Source organism: Myiozetetes cayanensis, unplaced genomic scaffold, assembly GCF_022539395.1.
Source record: "Myiozetetes cayanensis isolate MyiCay16 unplaced genomic scaffold, myiCay2020 scf2-11, whole genome shotgun sequence".
Lineage (NCBI taxonomy): Eukaryota > Metazoa > Chordata > Aves > Passeriformes > Tyrannidae > Myiozetetes > Myiozetetes cayanensis.
This window is the reverse complement of record NW_026087411.1, coordinates 47,494,432-47,516,875: the sequence shown is the minus strand read 5'-3', so window position 1 is coordinate 47,516,875 and position 22,444 is coordinate 47,494,432. Positions and strand designations below refer to the sequence as shown.

Below are 22,444 nucleotides of genomic sequence, written 5' to 3'. Positions count from 1 at the left end.
AAGAAGAGGTAAAATTAAGACAGCAAGTTATTTGCTACTAGTGATTTGCCCATAACAATTATATCTTTTATGCTGTCTTCTTTTTTTTTTTTTTTTTAAATGAGCATTTCTTTTACACCATGCAGCTATCTGTGCTTCTAGCAACCTGTACATATGCTACTAATGAAACAGGACAACCTATAAGGAAAAGGAGTGGTTACCAGGTGCATGTAGGAGTTTTACACAGCTGAAAGGTATTTCCTGGCTCTCTTTCAGACGCTTTTCTCTCTGTTAGTGGCCTCCAACAGAAGTTAGTGTACACTTCAACTCAAAAGAATTACGTGATTAATATCCTTAAAACTGTTTCTATTCATCTTGAAGTAAAATAGATGCTTAGTCTTATGCATGTAAATAATCCTTTCACAGTGCTCAGATTTAATGTTAAACAGATGCAAAACTGTCTGCAGTACAGAACCCTTGAAGTTGCCAATAAATATCTAGGCAATTTGGCTCACTAAAATTCTTCTTTTACATGCCTCTGTCTGCCTATCTCTTCCATTTGTAAACCTGCCCCTACAAACTGTTGGGAGCATCATTTCTATCTCACAGCCTGCAGCTATCTTTCCTTTGAGTTAATGACAAACATTCTAGAAGTCAAGAGTCAGTAAGCTTGCTTGCCAAACACCAAAAAGCTGTTTCGTTAACTGGTGTAATTAGAAGAGCTCCGAAGAGGATGAAAGGAGTTGAGGCAAGAAGGTCTTTGAGATCGTGCCAGCTGAGGACCTGCTTCAGTGAGTTCTCTAAAAATCCAGAAAGCAAGGTGCTGGTATGCTGCATCTTCTCTGCTCAGGGATTCTCCAGCATATAGTGATTATTTGTCTGGCCTCACATGACTTGAAAAAGAAGCATTTGAATAAACAAGAGAGAAAGTATCAGCAATCCCAAATATCACTTGTCTTGGTTTGGGCTATAATTTAGTCTTAGATGTTACATTAATATCAGCTGGGCTAATTACAGAAAATGCCTTTCCTGCAAAGAAGTAGATGTCACAGTGCCTTAGAAACAAGTCCATACTCATTGCATCATGACATCTTGGTTGTTTCCTGACTTATCCATATTCTCAATGGAATTCTATCTTCTAAATGAAAAGCCTCCAAGGCTGCACAACCCTACAGGTGGTTAGTTTCATCCAGACAGATGGTTGCATCCCTGCATGCTCTGTCTCCCCTGGATGCACTTGCACAGAGTAAGCAATGAAGAAACAACTGAGAAAAATAAAAACCCTTCCAGATTTGTGAACTCTTCAAAGATTTGCCCTTTACAATACATCTATATACTGTTTTGCCTCCAGTTGGGAAGTGTAGTGGTTTTTCCCTTTTCAGAGCTATGACTTAAAAAGCAGCAAGGAGGCTTGAGCCTGCTGAGCAATGTCAGCTCCCATGGGGGGTCCCTTCTGTTGCCTCTGCCACCCATGACCATCTGGGGGATGAGGGGAGATGTGTGGGTGCTGGAGGGGCATGCTGAGGCTGTGCCTCCTGCTTGCCAGGCACCATTTGCTCCCAAGGGCAAGCTCCTTGTCAGGGAGTATTGGCACAGCCATGTTGTTCCACTGACTACATCCACTGCAATTTCCAAATGGCCACCATGTACAGCAATACCTTCCTCATACAGAATGGCTCTTGCAGCAGATAATAGGCAGGATTTGGATTTCTGTGATCCTGCAATTCCTGACTCTAACAGAGACTCTTTTCCTAGGTTTATTTGCTAAAACTTTTGACCCAAATATTCAGATCTCTCAGTTTGGTTGGTTTTGGTTGGCTTTTTTCCTCTAGCTATCATGCTTTGCTAGTGAGGTGTGCCCTCTCTCAGAAACAGCTGATGCCCCATGTGAGAGTTGCATGTTTTTAACCAGCCAGTGTTCGACGTCAGTTCTTAATTCATAATCCAGAAAAGGCCTTTCAAAGTAGCACTCAGGGTGCAGGTGGCATACCATGCAAAAGGCTAGATAAGCTCAGTACCTTACTGTATGACTGCTGCTATTGCATCGCGAGCCACATCCTTGAGAATGCCACTCAGTAAGGGCAGAACTGAAGACAATAGGAGTGACTCTGTAATGAAACAGTGATGCTCATGCAGCAGGGACACCACTCAGAGCAATGAGGGGTATACTGAAAAATGAGCAGAACGTTACCAGTATTGCTTGGTAGTACAGAATTACATTTGCTGGGTATGTATTACAGAATGTGCCTTAACTCGAACTCTCCAAAACCCTGTCATCTAGAGACTCCTGTTTGGTATGCTGGTTTGTTTTTAAAAGCCTCTCCCAGGCTGTAGCAGTCAAGTTCTAGGAGGAAATATTCCAGGAGTGGTGAAAGACAGTATGTGGAGACCCCCACAACTCAGGACTCCCTTTGCTTGTCACAGTGTGGCTCCCTGCTTCAGTTCTGGACTACAGTCCCTACCGTGTGCATTGCTGCTCCAGTCCTAGCCTGATCCCAGGCTTCCTTATGTGATGCAGTGATCACCTGGCTTTGAAACAAAACCCACGGGGCTTGCCCCATACCCAGTAAGGATGAGCAGGTGCCTGGTTTGGCTCACTGTGTCCCACAGAGCCCTCCAACACCACCCCACTGTAGCATTTCCAGGGTATGCAGCCTACAGTGTTGTGATATGAATGCACATTCATCTTACCAGTTAACACTGTCTTCACCTCATTTTGGATGCCATAAACAATGAAAATGCACATATGTAACACCTAGAGCACAAAGGATACTGTGTGCCTGCTGATTACCAGTGGAGACACCACCGATGTTCTCCTGTGGGCAGGGGACTCTAAGCAGCTTGGACATGAGGGCCAGAGAAGCATGTAGGGCCAGCGTCCTGGGAGCAGGTATGTCCAGCAGCAGAAATGTAACCCGAGATTTTGGAGGGGGCACATGTCCCATAGTCCCACAGTCCCACAGGTAGGACTTTGCAGAAGTATACCAGAGCAGGTATTTGGGCAGAAGCAGGGGAGGAGCTAGCAGCATCCAGATTCCTGTGCAAAGCCTGCCTGTGTTATTTGCCTTTCTTTGAACTGTGTTTTTGCTTGCTTGGTCTGTTTGTTTTCCCCAGAAAAGATGATGTTTATTTTCCCAGTACTTGCAGAAACTCTTGTATCTTACCTCTCCATTCACAGTAGGCAAGAACTGTAAAGCACATGTAGTTTGCTTTTTGTTTGTTTGTTTGGGTTTTTTGCTTAGTTTCCACAGCAGATGACCTATTAGTAATGGTTATGAAAATATCCTTCAGTAATGCAGCAAAAAGGAGATGGGAATATGGGTCGGGGGCTTATGGGAAGAACTGGACAAGTTCTGGTTGGAGAAGTGCCTTGTAGATCTAACAGTGCATCTCTCCAGTGCAAGGTGACTGAAGCAAAAACCCTGGCCAGATGTGGGGTGGAAGTTCAGAAAGAACAAAAGATGATGTGAAGTAGGGAAGACAACCCTGTGCAGAAAGTTCTGTGCTGTATGTGAATTTCTGTGCCCCCGCAGGGCTGAATACCCACCACAGCTGGGAGGGCACAGTGCAACGGGGGACAAGACGGAAGGGAGCACGGAGAGCGTGTAACACGCGTGGGCCAGCTGAAATCCCCCTAGATGCCAAGGGGCAGACTCGTCATCTCCCCGGGGAGATGTTTCCTGCAGGAGCCAGGTGCGCGCACTGAAGGCCGGGGATGCTGCGAGCTCCGGGGGCCGGGGCGGCCCTGCCGGGGCGTCGGGCGGGCCGGGGCTGGGGCGCCGCGGGGGGCGGAGGGCCGGCGCCCGCCTCCTCGGGGCCGCCCTGCTGCAGTGTCCCGGCAGCCCGGGAGGAGGAGACGGCGGGGCGCGCAGCAGCAGCGGGGCAGCCCCGCCGAGACGTTCGCCGGGCGGGCGGCAGCTCCGCGCCCCGCCGCTCCCGCCGCCCGCGCCCCGCGCCCCCGGCCCCATGGCGGGGCCCGCCGCCCCCTGGGCCGCCCTGCTGCTCCTGGCCGCCCTGCTGCCCGCCGCCCTCACAGGTACGCGGGAGCTGCCCGTCCCACGCGTGTCGCCGCCCGGCGGTGTGGGATGGGGAGGTGTGCCCGGCGCGGGGGGACTCTTCGGGGCGCTGCGCTGACGGCAGACCCGGTGCTTTGGGATGCCCGGCTTGGCCGCTCTCTGCCCCCACCCGACCCGGGGACAGGCGCCTCGGTTGGCACCGCGGGGTCACCCCGACCGAGCCGGGCCGCCTCCCTGCCCCTGCTCCGCGGCAGAGGCACCTGCCGCTGCCTACCCCCGGTTTGTGCGGGCTCTTCTGTCGGTGCCCCCCGCAGACGGGGAGGGAGACCCGAGAGGGGAGGGAGGCTGCAAAGCGGGGCAAGCCCCGGCACCGAAGAGCTACAGGACCCTGGCGGCTCTCGGAGACCGGTTGGGACCCTGCGCGGGTTATCCCGCTACGGCTTGGCTGAGCCCGGGGCAGCTGCTGGGCGCGGTGCTGCAGCCTGCAGGGACGCTCGCGAACGAGCGTGAGCAGAGGGCACCGGAGGGCGGCAGCTTCCCACTTGCCTTTAGTCCGTTGACGCCTTTTTCCCTCTGGCACCCCCGTGCTGGTTCCATCGTCCCGTCTGGGCTCTGCGGAGGAGCCCCGCTGGCGCGGTTAGCGGCACTGACACCAGGCAGACCAGCGCTGCAGCTCCCCGGGAAGCCAGGAGAGATCCCTCTTTTCTTCGTTCCCGCCGCCAGAGTCCTGTGGATCGGAGCCTTTAACAGAGTCCTGTGGATCGGACCCTTTATCAGCCTGGGCGACGCTACCGCTGCTGTCAGGGTTCCCCGGGCTCGCAGCCTCTGGTTTGAGCAGCTCTGGAGGTGGGGTTGTGGGGAGCGGTGGCAGATCTGCCCCATCCGTTTCCTCGTGGAAGCAGGGTACGATGACCGCAGCCCCCGCCGCACTGTTCGCATCGCAGGCAGCGCTGAACCCCGAATCTCCTCAGCTTGTGCCCACGAGGTCTGCACCAGAGCACGGCTAAAGACAGGGTATAGATGGACATACGGAGGGATTACAGCACCAGACTGTATCTGCTGGTGTCACAGTAGCCAGGGCGATACAGGGACACCTGCTCTCAGGCTCTCGATGTGGTTGGTGGCTGTCCCTTCTCCAGCCCCGTGCTGTACTTGCAGGGGAGCCTGCCAAGGACGATAGCATCTCGCCTCCCCTGCTCCCCACCCTGCCCCACAGCTCTGGGCTGGACAGCAGGGCCCAGGACCTCGTGTCCCCTGTGGCTCCTGGTGAGTTTTAGTGTGCAGCTAAACAAACTGGAAAGATCTGCTTAACCTGGAACTGCTGTTTCTCTTCCCATAATTTCTTATGCCCGTCCAGGTTAAGCCTGGGATCACACTCCTGGAAGTGGATTTGTAATAGCGCTTCACTGTGGCAGTGATAAATGGAGGGGGAACTGGATCTCTGGGGCTGTCTGCCGGCAAGTCAGAGGAGAAGGAGGGAAGGGAGTAGGGGAGTTTGTGTTCTGCTAGCAAGGGAAACATCCATAGGAAATGTCATAGTCTCTGAGAAAAAGTATTAGCTGTTGAGGGCAGGCAGGCTCTTGCTTCCTTGACTGTGTAAGTATAAAGTGATTATTGGGGATTCTGATACTTCACTGAAAATTCTGCATGTAATATCCATATAGTCTTTCCTTGTTTGCAGTTCCACACCAGTGTGCTGTAAAAAACAAGCCAATTTCTGAACAAACACAAATGTCTTGGCATAGCGCTGTGCAGAGCTCTGCGTGCTTCCCAGCTATGGAACTCTGGAGCACACCAAAACCTGCTGGAGTGGGAATACTGCACTGTTAACCCCAGAGTGGCTGTACAGGACTGAATGTGGGCTGCATGTATGCTCCCTACCCTTAGTGGTGTGCTGGCGACATTGAGTGGGCACCACTTTCCTTCTGCAGTCTGGAGAGTAGTTTATAAGCCAGCACATGCAGACTGTGCCCTGAACAAGTGCAGTCTCAGGCAGGGCGGCTGGTGGGATCCGGAGTCCTTTCTCAAGAGGTAAAAGCTATTGCTGAGTGACTTTGCTGCCCTTGGCCCTGCTTTCTCATCTTCTAGCTCTGTTTGAAATGGTCCCGTCCTGCCTGCCTTTCCACCATGTGCTCTGTCTAGGCGACCTGTTGCAAAGCCACTCTGCACTTTGGAGCGTTTGTGAAGTGCCATGTCTGGGAGATGGGGAGACTGCCTTGGCTCAGCAAAGGGACTCCAGTGAAGGAAAAAGTCCTTCAATTTTTGTCTGTGGAGAGAAAGGAAAGATTTTTCTTTCAGTAAGGATCTGGCATTCGGCTGGTGCTGTTACTGACTGTGTTCTGTTTATCACAGTGGAAAGTCAGTGTGAGGCCTCTGCCCAGGCTTGCTGTGGGCAGTCCCTTGGGCCAAAGAAGCATAAGAGAAGGGTGCTGTGCAGTAGCCAGTTTAGAGGGCAGATCCCATTTGTGTATTGCCAAGAGGGATTTGTTGCTTTCTGCCAGATCCCATATCTGGAAGGATGGATAGTGACTGCAGAAAACAGTCCTCCTGTAGAAACCTACCTCTGTTGCTTAGACAAACAATATTCAAGCACCACCTGTGGCCAGTGGGAGAAATTTGGGAGGAACATGAAGAAAAGGCTGTGCTTGGAGCAAGAGCCTTTTTGACAGCAGCACTAACTCTCATTTTCCCTCTTTGTCTAGACTGTCTGACATAAACAGAGAAAGCAGAAGGGTCTCCAAGAGAATTTTCCACTTCACTTAGCTCTAAGGAATGTATCTTCTCATTTATTTAGGACAGTACTGTAATGGTCTTAACTGTATAGTTCTGTACCAGCCTCTGGGCGTGTCAGATGTATGAAAGCTCTTGTGCCGTCCAAGTCTGTAATTCCAGCTCTTCAGACAGCACACGAACTGATTTTGGCTGGACATATGGTTAAGAAGATGCTTTCAGAAGCTGATCTATGCAGAAAGAAATTAGAGGAGGGCTGAGTAGATCATGCAGCAAGACAAAGATACGCCAGCAGGGGGAATGGGATTTTGTCTGTATGATCTGGTGAGTTAATATAGCTCAGGCACATTCAGTGCTCACGTGACATATTTTTTCATGCAGGACATCGACATGTGGCTTCTAAGCCTCAAGATAGTTTAGTTTGGACTTTATGTCTGCTTCAGGTTGTCTGCCTCTGGCTGCAGGTGTGCTGTTACCTTGATATCAGTGAAGCGCAGCAGTATTTCCACCAGGCTCAGTTTCTGGTGCACATCTAGATCCCATGGTTTCTCTTAGCTGGGAGTTATGTCACCCATCTCTCTCTGTGACTGGGGAAGTGCTCAAAAGTGTGGCTAAAGTGGTATTTGGATGTGCTGGCATGAGGCATTGGGTCTCTTAAATTTTTACTGCTGCAGCTCAGGTATAATCATGACTGGAACCTTTTCCTGACCAAAGACCTCTAGAGTGAATCTGTGTTTAGCAGCCTGGATGTGATCCCAAATATGCAAAATTCTGCAGCCAGATCAACACTTTTTTCCCCTCTTAGTTTTGAAATGTCTGGATTTGCTTATCTTGCTTTCTTTGAGTTACCTGTCTTCATAAATCAGTATCCCTTAACTCTCCCTTTCTCCTGCCCAAGTGAACCATAGCTAGGTGCGTGCATGTATCATGAGAACATGTACCGTTTGTTGCACTGAGATTTCTACTGGGAAAGAGGAGGGAGAATGGATGTTAGCTATGCCTCCCGCAGACACCTAATGCACTGTGCAGATGAAGCGATCACTTCTACAGAGGGAATGGCTTGGACATTGATGTGCCACCTTCTCAGGAAGCTCCATTTTCCCCCCCAAGCTACAGGTGTACCACACTTTTATGCAGCCTGGAGAGGGCTCTCCCAGCCATGCAGACTCTGCACTCATCACTCAGGCAGTTATCAGCACTCCCTGCTGTGTTTTTCTACCCCTAAAATTGCCACGTGTCTTTCCTATTTTACAGCTCCCTAAAGCAGCAGCACTTTCACCGGTGTGCTGCACCCTACATGATTGCTTTTATTCCTTTGAATGCAGCTGAAATTTAATTCGCTTGGAACTATGAGTGTTTTCATTATTCTTCAAGATGAGAGAGATGGCTTCGCCTCTGCAGTCCATACCTGGGCCCAGCATGAGAGACAGGGATGAACTGCTGGGTTGTGAGGCAGTGAAATCCAGAAGGGAGCAGCAGATACTGAAGCTGGGGAGATCCTTTCTGTCTGTCTCATGAGGAACCCAAGGGTTAAGAACTTGCATTTTGGCTCTGTTCACACCAACACCATAGTCCCTGGGGAGTGGTATGGCTTACATTTTCAGGGCAGTAGAGGAGCGATGGGTGTCTTGAGGAAATGGGAGGTCGTCTGGAAGATCCTTCATTATGCATGACCCAATATAAAGCCTTTGAAATCACATTTTATGTTTTGTTATATGTGTTTGCTATACTGCTGCTTATTCTGCTGCACTGTTGGCTGCAAAACCTACAGTCTGTGTTGAATGTTCACAAACTGCAGTGCCAAAATAAGCACTGCCAAGATCAAGACAGTGGCTTAAATAGCACAAGATTTAAAAAAAAAAATAAGAACTGCTGAGATCTTTTGCTTTGCTGTCTGTTCTCTGAGTCTTGGGACACACGTTTCCAAGATTTCCTCCACACCCTGGATGTCTAGGGATTTAGAGGGGCAGTGTGGTTTAGTCCTTCATTTCCACTGCCTGCCTCTTATGAAAGAGGCGTTTGGACCAGCAGAATTTTACTCTGCCCGTGTACCTGGCTATGTGGACTACTGACAATCTGATCCCAGCTCTCACTTTTGTTCTTACTTAAGGCACCAGCAGAATTTGCCTGCAGCACATCCAATGAATAGTTGGATTCATTTCCTTTGGGTAACTTACAAGCACCTGGAAAGTGTCCCGTTTCCCTGGTTCCTCTTTAAACTTTAGACAAACTTGTAATGAAAAGAAACTTTTTCCACAGTGGACCACATGGTTAAGTGCTTAACTCCTATACCAGTAGCAAGGTTAACAAGAGCAACATCAGTGTTTACACAGTGTCTCCTTCATTGAGTGGTCTTGATTTGCCTGGGGAGATGAGAGGTTGTGCTGACAGCTCATGTGCTTCTGGTATCCAGCAAGACCTGGGCAGGCAGCTGAGCTCCCTCTACCTCCTTCATCCTGGAGGGGGTCCTGGTACCCACCTCTGTCCAGACCTCTTCTCCCATGTCTTGCCCTCCAAAGGCAGATGGCTTCTGGGTCACGTAGCTCTACAGATGGCAATTCCTCCTCCCCAGTTCCCTGGAACTGATGTTTAGGATGTAATATAAGGTCTTCTCTTCTCCTCAGAGTTTCTGCAAACGTATCTTTAAACTTCAGCATGTTTTGTACTGCTCACAGCATTTTCAGGATGGTTAAAATCTCTCCGGGTTAAAGTGTACATTTCTCAAGCAGCAGTCACTATACCTCACTCTTGTGGAACTCATAACCTCTGGCCCGCTGTTAGCTTTTCATAAATTACATCTGTGTGGTGGGATGCAGCAGCTTTTCCCAAATGGCAAGTTGGATTGTGTACCCTGGCTGTGTTGTGTCCCTGTGCTGTGGTCAGAGCTGAGCACTCTTCAGTGCCTCTGAAATCAGCCGGCACGGGTGTCACCTTTTTGGTGTAGGTGCTTGCATTTAGTGGGTGTGTGTTTAAAGCAAATAGTCCCAAGGAATGGAGATGCAAGAAAGGGTGGAAGAAAGACACAAGTCCTGTAGAATTTGTGTACTCTAAACAGAGAGCTTTTCCTAAACAAAGAGAAATTGTTAGTTACATCAGATGAAATACTGAAATCCCGTGGTAAGGAAGACAGTCCAAGCTTCTCCTCGTCTTGGAAGAAAACATAAAAGTTACATCCAAATTTAACTATGTACATATTAAAAAGTGGTCTGGAGAAGTGTGCATTTTAAATCACCCCTCTTTAGTGAGTAACTCAGTTAACATCAAATCAGTTCTTCATTAAACAGAGCAAATTACTCTTTGAGGACTATAGAGTGTGTTCATATTTCACTGTTCCAGTGCAGCTATTTTACTATTACATAGTTATTAAGTCCTCTTGGGCATCTTGCAACAGTTCTGGTTCCAGAAAATCTTTCCGACTGTTGTATTCTTCTGGTGTTAAACTGATTATTTTTCCACTGGCGGAGTCAGTCATTTTTAATATATACATCTGCTGTAAAATAAGAGGCAGCTCTTCAAATGGTTATTTGTCATCATGTTTACTGTATAGTTGACTGCAATACTTTGGCTGAAACTTTTTTTGGAAAAAAGTGCAGGACTGCTGGAGCTGGAATGTTAGTGTTTCCTTGTCTTTAAAAAGGAGACAGAAATAAGAGAAATTGAATAGTCAACATAATTTGTTTTGGTATTCTCTTATGAAGTGCTTAATCCCTTCTTTCAGAGTGGCGTTCTTGGAAGGTACAGAAGGGTTTAGTTGGAAACAGGGAACAACTACTGAGTTTGCCTTAAAATTCTCGCTATGGAAAGCAGCGGATGTGACTGACAAAATGTGCTGCCATGGCTGGAGGCTCACAATACCTAGTGACCAGCCTGAGCCCTGCCACCTGACTGGCCAGCCCTTGCAGAGCCCCTGGGTGCTCCTGCTGCCGAGGGAGAGGAGCATGGGAGCAGCACCCAGTGCTCACCCCTACCACCTCTCTGGCAGCCTGAGAAATAGCCAGGCCTTGTGTCTTCACCCTTGGGAAGCCAGTGTTTAATTTTGCCTTTGCTGCCGAGACCTTGGGGAAGCTCTGAGAGCACTGCGGGATTCAGTCTGTAGCCAGATAGACGGAGAGCTGGATTTAGATGCTGTTGCTCCTGCTGGGTAGTGTCTTGCTTCACGTGGCAGCCCCACTGAAATACCTAATGGCATCAGAATCTAGACCCTGCATGAGCAATTGAGCTGCACTTTCACACAGCCCGCATGTGTTTCCCTTTCATCACCTTTTGAAGCCGTGCTGAGTTTGGTGACATAATTGTGTGGTCTTTAGCATCAGATGTGTTGCAGATGGCCCTGCAGCTCATGCACCAAGGGGCTGTAGCAGTGTGAAGCTGACAGCGATCTTGTGACTTGGCTGAAGGCTTGCTGCACTTTGCAGGAGTGAGTGCTCTGGGTTACGTGTTTGCAGCCTAACTGTCTGTGTCGGCTAAGCTTTGCATCAGCCTCCGTCCCAGCTGTGCCATTGGTTTGATGATTCTGGTCTCCCAAAGCAGAGGTGCTATAAACAATTTAAAAACAAATGGCAATGATGGAAAGGCTCCATTTGGCTTGGCTGGACTGAGACTTCAGACTGATTTCAGTTTACATGTATTTTTAATGTATGTATTTGATAAGTGTCTGAAGTCATATTACTGGGGAGGGGGACTGTGGATCACAAGGCCTGGTTTCATTTGTAGGTCTGAGACAAACTTTCAAAGTGACATCTCAGCTTTCCCGAGCTCCATTGGCCATTATTAAAATTAGTTGAATGCTTTTTCCATGCTGTCATGCTGAAGAACTGCCCAACCTAAGCCACTGCTCTCTTCTACTTCAAATTTTTCAAATAAGAAGTAATGACTGATATCTTCTGTCAGTTGCCCAAAGCTGAATGTATATAGAGGCAATATTGCTGTTTTTCTAAAGAAAAACGCCAACAGAAAATGAAATTAAACAGAAAAAAAAAGCTCTTCTGAGATGACCCAGCAACAGTATTGAAAACCTAGAAAGTCGAAACCTTAAACAGCAATGTTAGCAAGCCAGATTTTCATGATGGATGTGTATAGTAATGTACTTTTTTGTTTGCCACGTGATGATTGCTGTGCCAGGGCACTGAGTTCCTCCTGTTCTTCGCTCTTAGTGACTACTGTAAGTCAAGCCAGTCCTCCAAGGGCATGAGCACATGCTTAAATGGGAGTCAGGGGGCTGACTGCTCAGCAGGCACTGTGTATGTTGTCATGAAAACCCTTCCCTATCAGGTCAGATCTGCTGGGTTTCAGTTGCTGAGTGCAAGTTTATTGGCACAAGATGTCTGAGACCATATGTGCTCCTCATCTGCCCTCCCAGCAGGTCCCAGTGCCATGCACCTTGGAAGTGCTGATTGCTGAGGGCCAGACACCTTTGCAAACACTCGTTTTAAATTACCCTCAGGGAGGGATGAGTGGTATGACACATTGTGGAGTTCTGGTCATGTTTGGTATCATGCCATGGAGGTTGCGCTGGAAACCTGCAGCTGATGGTGTGACATGGGAATGAGTGTGAAACCTTGGAAGTATGGAAATAGGTTTCTGACCACCTCTTTAGTGAAGTTAAAAGAGAAATGGCTTTGCATTGGCTTAAGTCTTTCCTTGTGGTGGTGACAAGCCAGCTGTCCCATGTTGTGCTAGCACAGGGCAGTCACAGGCAGGCTGGTGTGGGCACAGCTGTGGGAGTGTGTCTGGGAGGGAGTGGTGTCCACACTCCCAGTTGGGAGTGGAGGGCAGGAACCATCCATGTATATGTTGACGGAGGGAAGGGAGAAGGAAGTACAAGAGAAAACAAGATTTTCTTTTCCAGTACTAACAGGGAGAGAGGAAGGATTCAGCCCCGTGGTGAATGAAGTGAGAACTCAGATAACTGAGGGACCTCAGGGTCTGGTGGGGGTGAGCATCAGAGAATCTGATGAGTTAATATGGATGTTTCTGAAAGAAGGTGATGTGCCTGAAGATAGGGGGTATTATTTTTAGCACATTCCCACCATTCTATTTGTTGTTTTCCTTGGGGAGAAGCAAGTGTTTTCTTAAGACTGGATTCCTGCAGAACAAGCTGCTAATAATTGCAATAAGGGTGGCAGAAACAGAACCTGTGAATCCAAACATAGGAGCCTCCATGAAATTAGCCATATGTGAAAGGAGCCATTTGGTGTTTTCAGCAAGCGGGGCTTTTTGCAAATACGTATTTTTACTGATTGTGCTGTATAAATATATTTTTCAAAACCTCAAAATTTTGTTATGGTTACAAGCAGTTCCTATAAAAACTGAGAAAGCAAATAGTGAAACTCTGAAATGCTCTGTAGGAGCTTTTGAGTAATCTGGGGGCCCTTTGTATGGAAGGAAATCACTGTTTCAGGAAGCTTTACAGCTTTAACAAAATGTTTATGATACTGCATGGTAGCAGATGGCCAACCCAGAAAATGGTAGCAAGTTGCTTAAGGTACTTGTAATATGGTGCAACTGTCGTTGCCTTGCTCCGAGCAGCTGGCTGTGGTTTCAGGGATTCAAGCTAGGAATTTGTCTCTGCTGTCACTGCAGGGCTGCTTCCTCCGATGAGTAACATTTCCTTGCGTGCCATGCAGATCTAATCAAAGCCCTGTGACAGTAGAATATATTACTATCATAAAAGTAAAGGTTGGTTTTCATCAAGAGCTTGCTGTAGGGTTAAGGAGAGGGGGAATTATTGTTTATCATCACTTCATTGTAGGTCACCAGCATTGGTGATGGGTGGTTCAGAGCTCATAAGCGAAGTGGGAAATGCCGGATGGGTGTTTTGGTATTTGAAAACTTCACTACTCTGAACTGGGCTAAATCAAGGAAGATGGCATAGATTCTCTTTTACAAACCTGCAGAGCTGTGAGTGCATCTTCAGTGTGAGTGCTTATGTTCAGATGTTTTTCATTACTAATTACTAATTGGGTAAAATCTTTGCCTACTATCCCAGCTAGGTATCGACAGACCACAATGTGATGAATTCAAGTGGCTGCTGCCATGTGTCTCAGTCATGTCTGCTCAGCTGTGAAAGAACTATCTATAATGTGTAAAACAGCCCAGGGCTTTGCATGAAGACATTGCTTCGAGTATGGCTGCAGAAGGTTACTTTTTGGAAGCAAAATGAAAAAAGAAAGTAATTTATCAGTAATGAAGATCTGTGCCTATCTGAGCCCAACCTAATGCAGAGCTTCTAAGAATAGCAATAATACTATTCTGGCCATTTCCTTGACATGCCCTTTACCTAGTATGTAGGAGTTTTGCACTTCAGGAGCCTTGGAGTGTGTGCCACCAGCTTCCCTTTTAGGGTACAAAGCTATGTATATACTTTTTTGAAAGATATTTTACAATAAATAATGTGGAATAAAGTTATTTAGAAGAATCAGGACTGGTATTATTTCAAGACATGAATTGTGAACAGTTTTATATTACAAGTAGATAAATAACAGTGGTTTTATTTGCATTTTCCATGGAGAGGAAGAAACAAAGACACTGTTATTTTGGGATGTCCATTTTCCAATGTACATCTCTGTGAAGAAACTTAATCTTTGAGAGCTATTAATGAAAGAGCAGAGGTTAATAGTGAGCCTGTGTTTTGTTCTCAGCAAACCTTTACCTCAGGAAGCTAACTTTTCTGATTTATGAAAGGTTTGCAATGGGAAATAAAAATGAAGAGTTTTAAGGGTTTTTTCCTTCAGTGCATGATGAAGCCTGAATTCCTACTCTCTGACTTTGTGAGTCTAAGGCATTTTTGGCAGTTTCTAGTGGAAATTTGAACGTGCACTTCAGCTAGAGATGGAATGGAAAGACTTTAAATAAACATGTGAATCTCCAGTAGATTAAAAAATCTGTGCTACTTTACCAGGTAAGGGAACAAGTTTAGGTATATTGAGCTGGTTTTGAAAAGAGGTGTAAACCAACCTCCCCTCACGCAAGTATGATGCTTGAGGATGATTTTGATGAAGTCTGTGATATGCATAAAGCAATGAACTAAAAGCAGAGCCACAACATCCAGATTGCCAACACTTTGGATTCAAACCCAGTCTTCATTTCAGAAATATCTTACTCATCATCTTTTTCCCGTGTTTTTGTTTTTAGTTTTGGGTTTTTTTGCTTGTGTGTCTGTGTGTGTGAAAATCACCCATTTTTTTTTGAATTTTCAAAATCCTAAGTATCTAAATAACAGTTGAAGCCATGAGTTTTTACTAGCTGTGGCTTGGTTATCACTTGTTGCTGTGTCCACAAATGACTGATGTAATCCATCTGCTGAGTGTTAAAGCACCCAAGATGAACAGATTAGTCAGAGCAGGGATGTAAAGGTGAAAGTGTCTGAGAGTCAGTTTCCTCCCACAACCTGTCACACAAACCAATACAAAGTAAGCCAACATTTTACTCCTGCTTTGAGGATAAAGGTCCAGCAGCCAATACTTGAGAGCAGTTTGGATGGAAATTGGGTGTTTGAATAGGGGTATTTTATTAAAAGTAAAATTCTCATATAAAGTGAATAATCTGAACTAAGCATATGAAGCTTTGTACCTTATGGATGTGGGTAACCACTGCTGGATGAGGTTGGAGTGAAAGCTGGTGCAGAAAGAGAACTGTGCTGCCTGCTGTGACTTTCCATAAGCCTAGTCCACATCTCCCATCAGGAAAATGATACACAACATTTTCTTCAGCCTTTGAACGAGCAGGACCTCGCTCTTCACTTGACTGCTTCTGTAACATGCCACTGATTTTAATAAGATTCCACTGATGTTGAAAGAGAGCAATGGAGTGAAGATTTAGGTTCGCAAGAAGTAATCCAGGTGTGCAGCATAAAGATGCTGCCACGGTTTAGTTAGCCTCCTAACGAGCAGTGCAATTTAGGTAGATGTGTTTTCCTTACTGGAGACCTATGGCCATACCTGTGGGAAGCAGGACAGAGGTTGGCTCACAGAAGCGCATGCTCCGGCTCTGACTTGTGTCCCCTGCCAAGCCACTTCAAAGCTCACTCAGGCCGTGGGGAGCAGTGGTGAAGGGGATGCATGACAGCCTAGAAACAATACTCCCTCTTTTTTACTACTTAGCCTGTGGGCATCCTTTGAGGTTCAGCTAGAAGGGAGTAATCTGGCTCATTTGCAAGCCTGCATGGGGGTGAGAATAAATGTGGGTAGGCTGCAATGCAGTAATTCCCAGAACCAGGATCCATGTCCAGTCTGGGCAGAGTGGCAATGTGCAAGTTCCATGCTGGTTCAGTGCTGGGGGGAAGGACATTTGTGGGCCTGTAATCCTGTACGTCTGGTCATTCTTCCCATCTAGCTGTACCTGTGTCAACATCAGCTGTGGGTGGAGAAGTATCAGTTTCATATTCAACCTAAAGAAAGCTCTGCATATTGTCCCTCTTGTGGAAATCTCTAAAGAAAACGTTTCCTCAGTGGCAGCTTTACGATATATGATCAAACCAATGAGATTAAGTCCGTCTGAGCAAATATTTTGTCTTGTTTCATGTTTTCATGAAACCATCAGAAATTTCGGTTAAATGGAGCAGCGCTAGCAGCCAGTGTAATTTCTTCCTATTGCCATGGTGGATTTTACCGTGTGCATTTGTACCACGGGTCGGTTCTTTCTCGTAGAAACACATGTAGAGATTATATCTCAGAAGTGGCAGCTCGCAGTATGGAAGTCAGTGTACTTTACGAGAGGAACAATATCCATCCTGGTGCAAGCTTTGTATTATCTTTATGACTGCTATTGTCGTAGACAAAATTGCCAAGTTCTAAGAGGAGAATGAGACTGTTGCTGCTCATATGGCTTGTGCAGCCAAAATCCTGCCTGGGTTCCAAGGGGCACTTACAGTATCTCCACACCCCTGACAGCCTTCAAAATGTTTGAGGCACAAGCAGACTGGGGTAGTGGAGAGCAAAGTGGAGCCCTGCTTTCCAGGACCTTGCAGTGGAAGGGCCTGTTGAAACCCATGAGTTTGCCCTGGGCAACCAGTGACACATGGATGCGTGGGTGCCCTTAGGTCTGCTCTGAGGAGCCATGGAGTTGCTTAGGGGGATCCTGCAGCCTTGTGAATCTCTCGGGATATTTCTTCTTCTACTTTCTCCCGCACTTAGAGAATGCAATGTGAACTGGGCTTAAAGCACACTTCTCTCCACTAGGGAGTGTTACCTCCTGTGACACCAGCAGGCTGACTTGACATTGATTAAAGTGTGCATCCAGGGCCAATGCTGCTAAAGGTCCCAGGCTTTGTAGTGGTGGCTGTGAGGAGAGTGTGAGAATGGTGCATGCATGCAGGTGGAAGTCAGGGATGTCCCAGGGAAAATGTGACTGCCAAATATTCAGAACTATGTGGTGGGTTTTTCTTCTGTGCTGTCCACCTCTTCTCTTCAATGGACAGTGTATTTTTCTTACCTGTTTTGACAGCAAAAATATACATAAAAAACCCGGTATGAGTCAGGTATCCCTTACTTTAAAGAGGAGACTAATCAAAATTGTAGGACTCTTAGCTTTGTGGAAGTGCTATGTTTGCTCTTTACTTTCCTAACATGCTTTTGAGGTAATAGATGTGCTTCATCTTAGACTGTCAAAAACACAGAAGTTACCTTGATTTAGAGTAAATAAAGAACATGAATATGGAAGCAAGAACAAATTGGAGGTGAAAAGAATGTGATGGATGGATGCAGTCATGAACACAGCGTGGAAAGTCACATTCTTTAAAGGGGTGTGTTGTATTCCATAGAGTGTCTTGCCATGGCATGAGCTGCTTGGTGTGGGTTCATGTTCTGATTTTCTCAGGCAGGTTTCTTTCCACTTACTGAACTTCTGACTAAAGCTAGAGAGCAGTCTGCACAAGGATTATCTAGAGGAAAACAATCTTGGTTTTAACTTTATCCTGTATTTTTGTTGTGTTTGTGATTGCAGTCAGATTAAATTCAGAGTGCACAACTTAAAGCATCCTTAGGCTCTGTTTTATCTCAGAAACAGGGCTTAAGATGTTGTAAATTGCTATTTGTGCTACTTCTGCAATTGAATATCCACTGAAGCCAAGGAATGTGGGTTTCTTGTCCACTAGGAAGAGTCTGAGTGTCACAGGAGCTGCCAGCTGAGACAGCCAGGAGTTCTGTGAGGTAGTGCAGTGTTAGCAGGGGAAAAGCACTAATATCCCCTCTGTCCTGAGGATGAGGGGTTGAAGGGATACACAGAGAATTGTTTGGAATCAATGGCTTTCTTAGGTCCATTGACACCTCATGTCATGCCTCTTTGTTGATGTAAAAGAAATAGGTGAGCTTTGCTATAAACTTGGTTTTCTGTAAAAGCAGTAAGTTCCATTCTTGCAAACCAAATTTCCAGTGACAGGCATGATAAAATAGAGTTTCCCACTGAAGCCAGGGAGCTTTGGGTCAAACTGAAGTACCAGAGAGGTTGAGTCCCTCCTTACACCCTTCCATTTTTAAGCTTGGAAAAGGCTAGACTTGAAGTCAGTGAACAAAGATTAGGAGGCTACGGGTACGTACACTTGAAACTTACTCAAATATTATAGGTTTAACTTTTATTTGTTATGAAAGACCTAAAGGCTGTAAGCCTAATTCTGCTGATGATGCCACCTAATCCAACTGTGCTCTTGTCCTCTGTTTTCTGGACTCTGAAGGAACAGCTGGAGTCAGAATTGTGGCTCTGTCCTGCATAGGGAGAAAAATCCTTATGTTATTAGTTGTTGTCACAGTACCTCGGGCTGATACGGTTGAGCCATATCGAAGAGAACAATCCCCCAGAAATAAAATTATTTTCACCAGATGAAGAACTTCAAGTACTTCAGAGGTAAGCAAGCTAATACTATCAAGACCTTGAAAGATGCATCAAAGAGAATCCCAAATTAAAACAGAGTAATATCAATGTGAGTTAGTATTAGACAGCCAGGTGGAGGCGTGTCTAGACAAAGGGATAGTTTGAGAAGCAGATTTAAAAGGACCTTTCCAATGCTGCTTTTGGAGTAACTGGCTTTAAAAACACTTCCGAACTGGGTCTGCCAAATGTTGAGCTTTTTCCATTTTTTTTGCTTATTAGGGAGTGGGGAGTAATTGAAGTTTTTATGACATACAAAGTACATTCTTCATTAAACGTTGCTTCCTTTTCTCTTAGCAATTGAAGATTTTATTTTAGAGGGGTTATAGCCCTACATACCATACCTGATTTTACAGTCTATGCTATATCCATCCATATCCATCTCACTGCCTTATGCTTGGAAGCTTTCAGGAGGCCTGCTGCTGGAATGGGTTTCACATTTTACTCTCCCAGAAGTAGCTGCTGAGCTGAGCAGGAACTAAAACAGTGGCCTGATGTAAACCATGTGTTTTGCAGCCTGGACCATGCATGTTATGTGGGTGGCAACAAGGAGTCCCAAGGGCCAGAGCAGTGCAGCCAGGAGAGCACACAAAACACCTTCTTAATTCTTCTTGACTGTTGATTTTTTTTTGTCTTTTTGTTGTGAAGGCTCCATGCACATGCATATTACTAAAATGTCTTTATTATTATATGTATATCTCATTTTTCAGAAACATTAGTGTTAAAAACCCTTAAACAATAGAAAATCAGTAAAGTCCACGTTAAAGTTGCAGTCTGGTCCCTCTGGCAGTGCTGGAGTATGTCCCAGAGGAACTGGGAATGCTGAGTCCTCTGCCTGTATTAGAGGGAGCAATACACACTTTTTCTGCAGCAGAGCTCATGCAAGGCTGTTCATATGGCTGGTAAGTTAAGCAAAAAGTCAGTTGAGGGTAAATGTTAAAATTGTTGTTATGATTTATGGACCATCTACCAGGCTCTTTTTCATGGTCTGGAATGGTATTTGGAATGCTTTTTGCTACTAGATACTATCATAGTACAAGTATGTACATATATCATTTTGGATGTGTCAGGAAAGGCAAGGATGAAGCTGTGGCATCCCACAGAGCCATACTGCTCATGGGTGTTCTGCCTTGTAAAACCCTGGGTCAAGCCACGAGCTGCCCTCCAAGCTTAATGATGTTGAGCTGTTAGAAAAACATCTTGGTTTAGGGCATGTGTTTGATAATGGAAACATGATGCTTGCAGAGGAGGACACAGACTAGTCGTGACTTCGAGCATGATTGCTCTGCCACGTGAATGAAATGAATAGCCAGGGTCAGGATGGGAGAATGGGATCTGCAATGGGAAAGTATTTTGAACCAAGCTTGTTATGACCCCTTTACCCTCCTGCTCTTTTGGCAGAAGTGCTTCTTAGTCCCCCAGCTCAGCGTGGTCAGAAATGGTCAGGGCAACCCTGTAGCTTTTGCCCGCTGTTTTCACCTACTCTGTCTCTACAAGGAGCCCCTGAAGCTGTTGTCACTCCAGTACTACCTTTCCTCCAACTCTGTGAAGAGTCAGGTGCTCCATGACACCCTGGATGGGTGTTTACAGACCAGGGCCATGGCTGCAGTGTGCTCTGACAGCCCCTTTGGCATTTCTGGGGGCTTTTGCCACCGCAACAGTTTGGTCACTGGAGAAGCCCAGGCGTGAGGTATCCAAAGTCAGTGGGTGTGCGAGAGGGGCTGAGCTACAGCCTCAGCGGGCTCCCTTCAGAGATTGCTGATGCAGAAGGAAACCTGTGCATGGACATCAGTGGGAGAACGTGAAACCTTCAATAACTCATTCTTGGTTGTTCTTAAGTCGTAATGCATGTATTAATCGTGTAGAAACACACTGCTGAGTTTGGAAAGCACCCTGGTCCAGTGTGCTCAGCATTCAGAGGGTTCTTCAAAGGGAGCACTGGAAACTTCTGTTGACGCTGTCAATTTAAAGAATGTCCTCCGGATGCCAGGTTACTCCTCTACAGATGTATAATGAATTGCTTTCCTTAAATCAGACATTACCATTGGATACTGGTCCTCTGCCCAAAACTCCTGACTGGAGCCTGATGAATTATGGCACACATTCCTTTGTGCTTTGCAGGAACTAAAGTGTTCCAGTCCCCAATTTCTATGCCAAGCAGAAGTGTGTGGAAACATGCTGGCTGATTTTTTTTCTTTTTTTTAACTGGAAGAAACAAAGGATTTATGTCGGTTCCACTGCTTTAACTGATTAGCTTATTTCCAGGTGGAGATCCGATACTGAGAGTATAAATCAGAGGCATTAAAAAATTGATCAACCCAGATAAGGACAAGGCTAACAGTGTGTTTTAAAATGCTAGGGGACCTAGTGACACAGTAAACCTGATGGTGGATTTGTTCTCCCATTTCTGTCCTACTTTCTCTGGTCATATACTTAGGCATTTGCACATGTTAGTGAAGATCCCCACTAGAGCTAGTGCTCTGGGTCTTGTGGAGTGAGAGCAGTCAGCACATCTCAGTTCAGAGGGCCACATCAGCACTGTTTGAGCTGGCTCACTGACTGCAGGAAATATCTTTGCAGAGTGAACTCTTCTTGGGATGGCCCCAATCCAACCCTCATTGAAGCTGGTAGAATTGTTCACATTTTCTCAACAGAACTTGCTCAAACCATAACTTTAAAAGAAATATCCTGTAATACTTTGCCAAAGTGACGTGGTACCTTAATTTTTGGGTGGAAAACAAGTATCTTCCTGTGATATTGTGTCTGTCCTCTTTCTTCTTTTCTGCTGATGTGGCTTGGGGATAACTGTATGGCAGTAGTTAACAGTAAGAGTATGTGAAGGTGAGGAGAACAGCCACTCCTCTGTGGATTGCTGAATGAGAAAGATGGGATCTTTTCTTTTCCCCATTTCTTTCAGTTATGGTAAAATGACATTTTTCTTTTCCTGTTCATGAATAACAACTGGATTGAGAGCCATTAAGTTGCACAAAGGACTACAGAGCTTTCGACGCCTCTCTTTGCTAGCAAACCTTTGCTTTCTCCTTTTCGAGTACACGCCATTTAATAATCTGTTTCAAATCGGGGGAAAAAATAAAATGGTGTATCAGAATTGTCCCAACCCTTAAAGCCATCATACAGAGTGATTTACCTATTGGAAGGGGTAGAGCTTCTTTTGGAAAACAGTGCCCACTGGGAGCATGATCGTGTTGCAAAGTATTTTTGAAAACGAAATACCACAGGAGTGTGAGCTTTACTCCCTGGCTTTCCTGGTGCCTCCTGTGGGACTGGCATTGCTTAGTCTTTCTGCACCCCTGGCCAGATGCCTGCCTTTGTTTCACAAATTGTCAAAAAAGGGGCAATTGTAGAACTGGTTTAGGATGTGTTGGCCTCGTGTTCTGAACTGGAGTGTCACTGATCAAGCAGTTGCATTTAGGACTGGCCAATACAATAGGTCTTAGGAGTGTGAATGTTTTACAAAGAGTCTTACCTCACAAATGGAATTAAATTTAGCGTTCCCAGCTGAAGCATCAAAAGGTAGTGCCTCTTTTTTTCCTGTTCATTAATTCACTATCATTTTTTGCTACAAGTACAGCTGATACCTTCATGGTGATATCCAGGCTTGGACACTTGTGGGAATGCATGGTATAGAGAAGTATTGTTTCCCAAAGAATTATCTTGGAGATCTAGGAACCACCTCTGACTGAGGTACTATTCTAGTTCTGCCGGGAGGGGTTTTGAGAGGAATTCTGCAGGGTGTTTGTAAACTGAGTTGTTCAGCTCGATTGCACCTTGGCAGTGGTGCTGGGTTCTTACTTTAGAGGACAGTTGGTTGAGGGGAGCAGTTAAGAACTTAAGGA

At 46.1% G+C, this 22,444-nt stretch overlaps 1 protein-coding gene across 1 annotated transcript in view; it reads left to right on the top strand.

Annotated features, from left to right (window-relative positions):
- Nucleotides 1-3,945: 3,945 nt before the first annotated feature.
- FNDC1 (fibronectin type III domain containing 1) overlaps nt 3,946-22,444 on the top strand; it is a 68,928-nt gene continuing 50,429 nt past the window's right edge. The window contains exon 1 of the mRNA XM_050315700.1: nt 3,946-4,015. Coding sequence (XP_050171657.1) covers nt 3,946-4,015 — 70 coding nt within the window. The remainder of the gene's footprint in view (nt 4,016-22,444) is intronic.